The 11,763-nt window shown below is 52.5% G+C and overlaps 4 protein-coding genes across 4 annotated transcripts; 2 read left to right on the forward strand and 2 right to left on the reverse strand.

Annotated features, from left to right (window-relative positions):
- Positions 1-1,948: 1,948 nt before the first annotated feature.
- J4E87_004276 (uncharacterized protein) lies at positions 1,949-3,559 on the reverse strand (the record flags this gene model as incomplete). The annotated part of the gene is made up of 2 exons (XM_049375898.1): positions 1,949-2,548; positions 2,603-3,559. 2 exons carry the CDS (start codon positions 3,557-3,559, stop codon positions 1,949-1,951), a joined length of 1,557 nt encoding a protein of 518 aa, XP_049234107.1.
- A 1,422-nt stretch (positions 3,560-4,981) lies between these two features.
- Positions 4,982-6,160, forward strand: J4E87_004277 (uncharacterized protein; the record flags this gene model as incomplete). Its single annotated transcript, XM_049375899.1, has 5 exons — positions 4,982-5,069; positions 5,117-5,176; positions 5,236-5,682; positions 5,734-5,975; positions 6,029-6,160. The coding sequence occupies 5 exons, from the start codon at positions 4,982-4,984 to the stop codon at positions 6,158-6,160; spliced, it is 969 nt and encodes a 322-aa protein (XP_049234108.1).
- Positions 6,161-6,706: 546 nt separating this feature from the next.
- J4E87_004278 (uncharacterized protein) lies at positions 6,707-8,278 on the reverse strand (the record flags this gene model as incomplete). Its single annotated transcript, XM_049375900.1, has 1 exon — positions 6,707-8,278. One exon carries the CDS (start codon positions 8,276-8,278, stop codon positions 6,707-6,709), a length of 1,572 nt encoding a protein of 523 aa, XP_049234109.1.
- A 1,172-nt stretch (positions 8,279-9,450) lies between these two features.
- J4E87_004279 (uncharacterized protein) lies at positions 9,451-11,188 on the forward strand (the record flags this gene model as incomplete). The annotated part of the gene is made up of 3 exons (XM_049375901.1): positions 9,451-10,050; positions 10,122-10,721; positions 10,790-11,188. 3 exons carry the CDS (start codon positions 9,451-9,453, stop codon positions 11,186-11,188), a joined length of 1,599 nt encoding a protein of 532 aa, XP_049234110.1.
- Between the last annotated feature and the right edge of the window lie 575 nt (positions 11,189-11,763).

The raw sequence follows: 11,763 nt of genomic DNA on the forward strand, positions 1-11,763 counted from the left end.
CGAGCATTTTGAGGTCCGCTGGCCGTGTAGTTAGCGGCGACCACCGTCTGGATTTCGACCTGCCAAGAATGGGGCTGTGTAAATGTCACTCTTCTCGAAACCGCCCGTCTTTGACTAAAATGCCGCACAACACGTCATATGCTAGCCTCTCCGATGGACTTGGATTTATGGTAGGTTGAAGCTCCATGGTGATATCCGGATCATTGCAGATCAATGCTGCCGACTGTGCGACGAGGGGCGAGTGCCGCGTGTCGCTCTTGCCCTTTCACATGTCACCCACTGAAAACTGTCTACAAGGCTGAAAGTGCAGTGTGCGCGGTGGGAGCGAAGGCGACTGCCATCAAAAAGCGGTGTCTCCGAGCGCTAGATGACAGTGAGAAGTTTGGAAGCGCCGTCGGAATAGGAACCGCCAGACAGAATAGGTTAACAGGTGCGGAATGATTGTTGCGAAGAAGACGACAGAAGATGGCGGATAGAACGTCCCGTATAGTAGAGCATGTGCCATGTTGTACATATGCTACGGCAAGCTACAACCCAACAAGCAAGTGCGTGAAAGCTTATTCAAAAAGCACGATGCTTGGCAAATGCTTCACATGTGTCCGCTCCACCCGTGGAACTCGAGGGCGTTGTCAATGTCAGTTGCCGATTACCCAATGGCACTACTAGGATTGCTGAACGGAGCAACGCGCACCGAAATCCGCTAGTGGGGTGCTTTCGTCTTCCCAAGGCATGTCTGCGAGCTCCTCGGGACTAATGTCCAAGGAAACCATCGCCAACCACTTCACGCAGTTCCACGTAACGCAATGGAAGATTCAGCATGGTTAAATTCCAGGCATCCCCTGAAACTCGGCCGTGATTGGTCTTAGGGTCTATGGGGTCAGACTTGTCGAGAGATATAGCGTTGCCGGAGTTGGGGTAGTCCGTGCGAAAATGGCTCATCGACTGTGCAGCAAAGTCACGCTCACCGTTGAGAATTTTTGAACGGAAGCACGATGGATGATGCCACGAACATGTTCAATCCGTACTCTCAAGAGGTGGTAATGCCGAACGAAGGGCGCTTCGTGCTGGTGACACGTAGGTAAGGTAAAGCAGTATGCTACGCTTCTCCCCACGTGTGGGGCTCGTGGGATGCGAGTATACCTCGGTATAGGCGAGGCGTGTACCACATCTGCGAATTTAGGATCATGTAGACGGAACCCAACCTTGGGAACTTGGACCGATCATGTGCGCTCCTCACCGTTCAGATACACACTGAACGCCTAGGCATCTAGACCGCCCCTTACCTATGCTGCGAACTACCAGCTTATTGTCCATGGAGCGACATACAGGCAGGGGCGCTCGCTTGCACTGTGGGTGATGGTTGTCGCTTGTCGAGAGACAACGATCGCACTCGGCTATACGGCAGCTGGCAGCATACAGGCTGCTGCTGCATTGGTTAGGCAGCTACTGCGCAAGGGTACTGGGTAGTTGAAGAAGTCTTATCGTGACCGCAATCACTGAGAGTGTCAGCAACACGCGAGTGGTGTGACTTTCATCCCAAACGCCCGATGTCGGCAGCGATATCGAATATCAGTGGCACCACCAGCTTCACGACTTTGAAAGGCGCAATCGTACTCGGAGACATGTATCACATGAAGGCTGCAGATACAGACTACAGAGGCAACTGGCGCGTGGACGGCGCACTCGACATGAGACCGTGTCGAGCTACTGAATCAGCCTGTTGATGACGGAGCGGAATCACGAATCGCTTTTTGCCAAGCTTCGGAAGTGGCCTTCCAAGGTTCGGAGCTTCCGACACGCGTCAGCTTGTGCTACCAACACTAACGCGCGCGGCGCGGACACATCACGCGTCAGCTCGGCTCGGCCCATCGCATGTAGTGACGATTGAACGGGTATTACTTCTAGTCTCCTATCTACTTCCAACATCCTCATCTTCGCAGTGGCCGACCTACTCGATCGCGATCTTCACCGAGATGGAACCCTTGGTCGTTTGCGCAACAATCAAGTCGTGGTCGTACGAAATGTCCTCCTTCACGGTGTCCACAAGCTTCGCCCTTGGAAGAACATTGAGGCACATGTACGCGCCCATAATGTACAGCTCACAGTACGCCAGTTGCTCACCAATACAGCTGCGGCTTCCCTTTCCGAACGCAATGAGCTTCTTCTGGAGCGCATAGTTTTGCGATCCATCTTCCAACAGCCAACGCTCGGGAAGGAACTCGTCAGGGTCGGGGAAAAGCTCCCTGTTCCAGTGGTTGATCATGGATGTCATACCAATAGGTGTACCCCTTGGAATCACCCAGTCAGACTTGCCATCAGCGGATACATAGTGCAGGTCCTCCTGGCGCGCGATTCTGGCAGATCGATGAGACACGCCGGGCATCATACGCAAACACTCTTGCAGAACAGCCCAGAAGTAAGGCACCTTCTCCAGCTCAACCCACTTCACAGTCTGTGTGTTGATACCAGCGGTAGCGAGATCAGCCATCAGTCTCTGGTAAATCTCCGGCTTTGCGAGATTCCAGTACGTGAAAACAGTGAGAATAGCCTGCGGTTGCTGTTAGCTCTGGCTCTTTGACAATGGCATTTATCGGGTACTTACAGCAGTAGTTTCGGTGCCCGCAAGCAGGAAGTTGAAGCCTTCACCGTTGTAGCGGAACTTCTCCTCCTCTGACATGGTCTTGTTCTTGCCCATGACCTCAGCGAAGACACGTCCATTCTCGGGGTTCTTCAAAGCCTGGCCAATGTACTGAGGAATGGTCACGTTCATGACACGCATGACAGCCTTGATATCTTCACCGAGGTAATCGGCCATGAATGGCAGGACCTGAGCCATCTTTCGGCCCAACGCGTTGTGACGCATCATATACGCACTCTTGAAAAACGACTTGACCCAGGTTGCGAAGTTCGGCTCCCAACCTTCCTGTGCAACAAAGCCCATGGGCTCACCGAATGCGTACTGAGAGATGACATCGGCAGTATAGCAGTTGAACGCTTCCTTGACATCGAAAGCGGTCTTGCCGGCATAAGTGAGCATCTTGTCTGCCGTCATTACAGCAAATTCATGCACTTCGCCTTCGAGCTTCAACATCTGTTGGCGCGAAAAGAACTTGCTCAATGGAGCCTTGCGGGCACGGTGGAGGTCATGGTCGACAGTCGAAAATCCAGTTACCGAAACAGGTCCGGCTCCTCCAGTGTTCAATTGATGCTGCCACTTGTCGCGTGGACGTCCAGGACCGGCATATATCTCATCCGTGAAGGCAGGGTCGGAGCAGTGTAGTTCGTCTGGGTTTATGCGTACGATGGGTCCATATTGCTCATGCATGCGGGCGATGACTTTTCCATAGCGTCCTCCGAGCCACCAGTCGTGGTACGCTTCGTACAGGTAGGTGGCAGCTGCGATCTTCGGGCCAGGAAACTTGGCGAGTGGATGGAAGGGCGAAATGTTGTATAATGCAATGGCAATTCTATAGCCGACCCAGAGTAGGACGAGCCAAGCCACCATCGCGAGTGAGAAAACTGACTTGGAGCCCTGGGAAAGGCCCGAATGGTCGTCCATGTTGGGGAGGTTTGGCAGTTTGGCGAGGCACAACTGCACAAAGGGGAGAACGTGATTGCATGGCGATGTTTCAGCGAGGGCAATGGTATATACCGGTGTGGTGTCTCTAGGCGACTGATAGCTCAACAGGGTCGATCCTTTCTCCTTCCAATCGCTGGCTTTTGCAGTGCATCCGCACCTGGCGATAAAACGAGCATCGCATGTGCAGCGCCGAAGATGCCCCGTATCGACTCCACTAGGTTTTCATTCAGCGATCGACCATTGGTGCCCCAAGACCCTGGAGGACCATAGCGCCACGTGGAAAGGAAGTTAACACGCCCAAGTGGAGATGCGCGCTGTCCACAGCGGGAATACTGTCTCTTTTAGTTAAGCTGGTTTGGGACTCAAAATTCTTCACTATCAGACCCATGAGGATAAGAAAGGGACAACTTCGCCGATGTATGCGCACAGATGGCGCATTGAGCTCTAGGTACCCGAGGATCTGGGATAGGGCTGTAGAAAAGATCGGGGAACCTGCATTCTTCTATTTGTTTTCGAGAATTTGGTCGCCAGGCCTCCTGCCTCAGGCAGAATACGACTCAGGCCAGTCATGAACCCTGACAACACGTGTGGAGCCGAACATGAGGTCTCCTGCTTATCCCCTGCTTATTCATGCAGCCAATGACCCTCGAGTCGGAAAGTTGCGGCGTGCCGCCTGTCATAACGGCAAGCGGATGAGGCGCCCGGCAGTGGCCCTTGGCGCTGTGGGTCAATACCTGGCCTAGACTGTTTCACCGTCGGCGACTCTCCGCCGGCACGTTACCAATTCTTTTCAAGCCTCAAGTCAGTCTCTTCGTTACGACTCGCGCTGCATGATTGCTCGAGATTGATGGCGCTTCATTACGATCGTCATCTCGCGTAGGTCAACATTGCTGCATGCGTATCCGGGGAACGCGAACGCACATCCGGAGGGAATAGTTCAGGTGTTCGGCCAACGTTTGTGGCAATGATCCTTACGATCTCCACTGTTGAACGTTGACAGGCAAGGAACTCTTTTCGGTCCGCCGGGCTAGGCCCGCTAACCCAACGGGTATGCCATCATTACGAAAGCCAAAACAGTTTTGACGAAGACAGGAGACGGGAGACATGGATCAGGTTTTAACAATACACTGTTGCCCCGACTCAACGCCCCGACTTCATCTCTTCGTTCTTCCCTTTTCTCCAGTTCTCACGACAGGACCCACTCTTTTAGTACTCCGTTCATTACTTTGCATCTCTCCGGACTTCGAGTGATAGCTTTGGATCGGGGTCTTGCCTCCGCAGGTCAGGATGGTGGAAACAATCGATATAGCGATGGCCCGGAGCGGTCGCGACTCCATGATAGCAATGTCATGTCTGTGGCTGCTCTTCGCCTCAACTGTTGCCCTTCGATTCTATGGACGCATGCGTGGACCTGGACTCGCACTGGATGACATCTTCGCCGGTGTTGCGCTGCTCTTGTCGACAAGTACTATCGGCCTGAATGCCTACGGTATGCATCAACCTCGTGGATAGGCAGAACTCATATTAACATCCAAGCAGTCTTCACGATTGGCGTTGGTTACGACCTAGATCCTACCTCTGACAAATTTCCCAAGCGTAAGTCTGCTCTGGCGGCTATTACATCCGGTGGAGATGTTGAACTAACCACCTAATAGTGATGAACAACCTCCCGGTCGTCATGCAGATAACCTTTTCCTTCACTTTGATCTACATCTGGTGTCTTGCGGCTCTCAAGCTATCTCAACTAGCCCTCTACCACCGCGTCTTCCAACTGCAACTGCGCCTTGCAGTCTACATTACTGCCGGTATAGTCATTGCATGGGCTGTCATCTTCAACTTCGTCTTTATCTTCCTCTGCGACCCCATCTCCCAACAATGGACCCTTCAACGAGTTGGACACTGCATGGATCAGATCTTGTTGCTCAAGTGTCTGATTCTGACAAACATGGCGACCGATCTCATGATCGTAGTCATCCCAATCCATTGTGTATGGCAGTTACAGATGCGAAAGACGGAAAAGTTTGCCGTGTTGGCTTGTTTCGGTCTAGGTCTCGCTTGCGTGGTTATCAGTATTGCGCGTTTCGTTCTCATCTTCACCGTCGGTAAGTACTCTCGATCTGACGAGAAGGAGAAACACGACTGATAGTTTGCAGATCTCATTAACAACCTCACTGGTACATCGGGTACCACATTCATGCTTTGCACCGTCGAGCTCATGCTTGCTGGTCTCTGTATCAACATTCCCATGTTGCGACCCTTCTACCTCCAGTGGCGCAAAACGTACAAGAGCCAATCAGGAAGCCACAACCTCAGTGCGATCAAGCGGTCGAACACTGGTGGACTGGGTTCGCACCAGCAACCAAGGCCTGGGCACTACACCCAGTGGATGGAGTTGGTAAGTCTGATTCAATGTCTTGCGACACAGAATACAAGACTAATCAGATGCAGCACGACAAGGATCAAACAAACATCACCGTCACAGGCGACGATGCCAGCTCGGAACGAAAACTCACCGCACCAGAGCCACTGCCTTTCGATGCGATACAAATATCCAAGGATTTCAAGATTACCCGAACCTAAGTATAGAGTCGACTCAGCATCGCCATACCCGTATCAAAGATAGGCAGTTGGGCCTCCGACGCGATCATGTGAAAGACGAAGCGTGTTCCCAAAAGACGCAGCGGTATGCCTTATAGCGGCATTCACACTCGCTCGTCGCATCCTCGGTGATAGCCACTGCGCAGCTGCCCAGAGCCAAGTCGAAAAAATGTTGCAGAGAAAAGATTTAGGACCTGGCAAATCCACTGCGTAAGGAGAATGGGACCATCCAGCAGCAACGCAGATTGCAGCACATGTACAATATAATGATATGAAGTCTAGAAATGCAAGAGATGAGAACAAAAGTCGCGAACATCGCTTCATAGATGGCTAAGACGATATATCATACCGTGACCATCCCGCGGCATCGCATCGTTCGTCTCTTTCCGCGCCCCCATGCTGATCGCAGGGTCTCGCCCACGATAATGCACGATGTGTAGATCAGTTCGCGCGGGAGTTCTCACCGACAATCAAGACCCATCAGCAGTTCGCGCATCACGCACGGTTTATACGTTCGCCACCCACATTTCAAACGGCCCGCTGCGATGATGCGCTGTCTAATACGAAATCGCGAAAATCAACCTCCCCACTACCCTCCGCGAATATACCGATAATCGGTCCTACGAAATCTTTGTCGCTCAGATCCATTGTGGGTACTTGGGCAAACTCCTTGGGCTCTCCACTGTCGGCGCGGTAGGATAGCGAATACGAGGTCTCTGTGTACTCGAATGCGAGCTGCAGAGTCTGGGGCGCGGTATCTAGGTTGGCGCTCTCTTGACGATCGATGCTTTTTGCCTTGTTGAAGACATGGAGGCGAACGGTAGGGGAGGAGCCATTGTTCGAGGTCATGTAAGATAACGAGAGGAAGCGATGTTCGTCTTTGTATACCGCCAGTCCTGCACTGGTCGGTGTAGAGCTGGATGCGGGAGGTAGAAGCGTGACGCTGCTTCTTCCCTTCAGCTGACGTTGACGTTTACCAACGAATGACGGCGACGCATTGGCAGACTTCAGACCGTCTGGAGAAGCGGTGAGCGTGATCTGCCGGTCGCTGATCTTGTAGCGCGACAGCTCGGGGTCGTGGATGTAGAGAAAGTCAACGCCAGGTGCTGCGGTAAGTCTCCTCGATAGATCCGGTACAATACTCAAGTTCTCGATGTTCATCCTCGCGCGATCGAAATTGAGCCAGCCATCATCACTCCACGTCCCTCTTGTAAGGAATGTTTCGCGTCCAAGCCCGTATAGGTTGGGAGCACCCATTCTGATCCCAAGACAAACACCCCACCATTGCCCTTCTTTATCTTCAAATGCCTCGCAATGACCTGTGGCTTGTACGTACTCATCCGTTCCAGCAGCGCTCAATATGGGGTTCTTGGGCGATGCCTCCCACGGGCCCTCGAGACTTTTGCTTCGTGCTATGGTGACGCTGTGCCCCTCATGCGTACCTCCCTCCGCAATCATCAAGTAGTAGAACCCATCTCGGAAGTATACGTGTGGGCCCTCAGGGTAGATACCACCGGTGCCATGCCACAGTTGTTTCTCTTCGCTCGTTTTCTTCCCAGTCTTGACGTCTATCTCGAAAAGCGTGATCTTGGTTTCCGGACCTGGAGACTTGGAACCGCAGAGATACGCCTTCCCGGTGTTTGGGTCGAAGAACAGGCTGGGGTCGATGCCGTAGAAGTCGAAGTAGATAGGGTCACTCCATTTGCTGTCATGAATGTCTGTCGTGGAGATGATGAAGTTTTGTAGCGTACTTTCCTTGCCCTCTTCACCGTCATTCACCACGTTCGTGCACACGATGTAGAAGGTGCCATCGTGGAATCGTATGGTTGGTGCGTAAAGACCGCCTGTTGCGTAAAGATGATCCTCATTGTCCAGACTGTGGATCAAGGTAGCGGCCTTGGAGAAGCTAAGTTGTTCTCGTCGGTTGATAGCATTGCCGATCTGGTGCCAGTGAATGAGATCCTGTGATGTGTAGATTGGCAGACCAGGGAACAAATGGAACGTTGAGTTGACGAGGAAATATGTGCCATCGACGAGGATCAGCGAGGGGTCTGGAGCAAAGCCTCCAATGAAAGGATTGATTGCGGTAGGGTCTCCCATGTTGGTGGTGGCGCTACTCCAGAATATGCTCTGAGATACGAACCAAGTTATCTACCCAGGAAGAAGGATCATAGACTATTCTTGGTGCGCGCGAAGGCGTATAACGTGCTGGTAGTCGTACGGTTGGCACAACGATATTATGCCCGCCGGGTAAATGCACATGATTGTCGCGTGAATGATCCTTGGCCCTACTGCGCCATCTCTTGTCGGTAACATGTCACGCTTCCGTCCAAGGGCGCATGTTACAAGCCTTGGAATGCGGAATTTCTTCTGCGAAGGTATCTAGTGATATGTATAAGCGTTGTTAGAAAGATTCACTTGCCGAGGTACATTCGACATCTCTAGGGGAGTTTGTGTGCTTGAGGACTCATCAGTGGGTCGTGAACATGATCGACATGTCGCAGTGAAAGGGTCCAGGACCCAGGTGGAAGGAACGACCCCGGGACAAATGAAACTCGAGTGTAAGGTGTGGCAATTCCCGAAGCTGTGGTGTCTAGACGCGCTCTTGGTAGCGCTGGTAGTCGCGCAAGCCACGAAGTGTCTGGGAGTTTGCTGGGCTGTCATCTGATCCGAGATGAGGATCCAATCAGAACGCCGTCGACTAACGGCGTTAGGTATAGCGACCGAGAACAGCCCCACATTCCGAGCATTGCCAACAAGACACCGGCAATACAGGGCGGCAATACTCATTGTCTCACGTCCAACCTCATTCAAAAGGCCTGATAAGGTTCATCTTTAGCCGGTACAACCCCATGGGGTTGCTCGCACGACTAGTTGGTTTCCCCGCATTCGACTAAGGGCTTAGTCGCATGCCTTCAGACTGGTTCACTTCGGCCTCATTCCACGATGCCTAGAACTATCAAGACCGCAGCGCCTTGGTGGCGCGAGGCATAACAAAACAAAACGAGAAATGAGTGCTTGACTGCGGGACAAGGTAAGGCAAATATGCGCATTCACCCTGCTTGGCTTCATCCCGAACCCAATTTTGGCTATTGAAGCGTGCCCGGGAAGATGGGTGAGATCTGAGTAGCTGGGATGGCATGTATCGAAGATACTGTACGTGGCGCGGTGTCGAGGGTATATATGCAACAGTGACCCATACAGCTCATGTCTTTTTCTCGCTGCGGCAGCTCCACTGTCTTCCTTTACAAGAGCAATTTCTACCTTTCAAGATGGTATCCTTCCGTCCACCCAAGACCACACAGAGCGCTGTGCCCCTCAAACCGCCGAAAGGGCACTTCTTCTTCGCTGGCCGTGCCTATCCAAGAGTCGCATGGTGGAAGCGAGCCAACCTCCGCAGACTCTACATCTACATTGTCGTTCTCATCTTAACGAATACCGCCAATGGCTTCGACGGATCCATGATGAATGGTCTTCAGTCTCTGACTTACTGGCAAGACTACTTCGGCGAGCCTCGCGGGGCTATGCTCGGCTTCTTCAACTCATCCATGTCCCTCGGCTCACTCATCGGTCTCTTCTTCACCCCCTACCTCATTGATTGGAAGGGTAGGAAGATTGGTGTGGCGATTGGCTGCGTTATCATGTTGATCGCTGTTGCCATCCAGACTGGAGCGCAGAACATCGGCATGTTTATTGCTGCCAGACTCATCTTGGGTTTCGGAGACACCATTGTTCTTGGATCCGCGCCGTTGTTGATCGCAGAGATTGCTCACCCACAGGATCGTGCGATCCTAGTCACACTCTCTGGTGCGAGCTACCACTCTGGCGCCTTCATCGCATCCTGGGTGACATACGGAACACTCCAGCTTAAGGTATGTTAACTCTTTACCCTCTGCATTGCTCTGTAACCCGTTGATGGATATATCATCCTAACACTTTACAGAGCGACTGGTCATGGCGTCTTCCGTCTCTTTTGCAGTCGATCTGCTCCCTTATCATCCTCGGCTTCATATTCTTCATGCCTGAATCCCCACGTTGGCTATGCAACAAAGACCGCCACGAAGAAGCTCTCGCCATGTTCGCCCGCTGGCACGGCGAAGGAAATGCTGACGACGAGTTTGTTCAACTCGAATACGCTGAAGTGCGTGCTGCCATTGCCCTCGACAGAGAGCACAACCGAACCAGCTGGTCCGACTTCCTGAAGACGAAAGGCAACCGCAAGAGGATCATCATCATCACTGCTATTGGTTTCTTCAGTCAATGGAGTGGCAACGGTCTGATATCGTATTACCTGAAGTATGTCATGGACAACGTTGGCCTCACGGATCCCCAGACACAACTTGGAATCAATGGCGGCATGAAGACCTTGGCGCTCTGCGAGAACTTCCTCTTTGCCTTCTTGGTTGACAAACTTGGTCGACGTCCGATCTATCTCATCTCCACGATCGGAACGTTCGTCATGTTCAACATCTTCACAATCATCTCTGCCCGATACGACATCGAGCCTCGGGCCCCTCTCGGTAAAGGCTTCATCGTCAGCATTGTAAGTTTGACCTGCTACTCCTCGACCCTTGGGCCGACCGAGAACGCTATGCTGACCTTGACATGCAGTTCTTCTACGGTATCTTCTACGACATCAAGTCCGGTATCATGGCAGGATACACTACTGAGATCCTGCCATATGGTCTTCGCGCCAAGGGATTCACATGGCTCAACTTCTGCGTTACAGCAGCTCTCTTCTTCAACCAGTTCGTCAACGGCATTGCGCTCGATGCACTCGCGTGGAAGTACTACATCTGCTACTGCGTCTTCCTCGCTTTTGAGATCGGCGTCATCTACTTCTGCATTGTGGAAACCAGGTACACGCCCATGGAGGAAATCGCCAAGTTCTTCGATGGCGACGATGCTGTTGATGTTGGCGAGGCTGCGTTGATGGACGTCAAGGAGCAGGGTATTGCGCGCGGAGAGAAGGACGGGTCTGTATCGCACATTGAGGAGGTTACAAAGTAGGAGGGCCGCATCGCTAAGCTCTGAGGCGAGTATGTGATATCGGATATTTCGTTACACTGAAATGATATGTATCCAACTTGATGAGCAACCTCTGTGCCGAATTCTGGCTTCCAGCGGGCGACTGGTCTCATCTACTGCGATAATCGAGATGCTGTCGCACGACGAAAGGCAACCATGATGGACGATGTGCAAGGTTCAAAAGCAAATTGCGTGCGCGAAACCATTGTCATGGTGCAGGAAATAGGGTTCTAGTACAGCCGATTGGCCTCTGAGGAGATTTCGGCTGGTGACGAGGCGGGGCCGCATCGCCAACCTCGCGACATCACGATACATCCTAGCAAGGCTTGACCGCGTCATGCTCAGCACACAACACAGCTTCGAGCGCGCATTACAGCATGTAAGGCAGTCAGTCGCATCCTACATGGCGCTACCAGGCCTCCCACCAAGCACCCGAGCCAAAAAAGCTTGCTGTCCGCCACTGCCAACGGCCCAGCAGCTGCCGATCACCGTATCTCCTGCTTGATCGAGCATCGTACTTGCGCTAGCACAGGCGCACTACTTTATCCACCTTCCCT

Source organism: Alternaria ethzedia, assembly GCF_023757985.1.
Source record: "Alternaria ethzedia strain BMP 0044 chromosome Unknown scaffold_8, whole genome shotgun sequence".
Classification (NCBI taxonomy): domain Eukaryota; kingdom Fungi; phylum Ascomycota; class Dothideomycetes; order Pleosporales; family Pleosporaceae; genus Alternaria; species Alternaria ethzedia.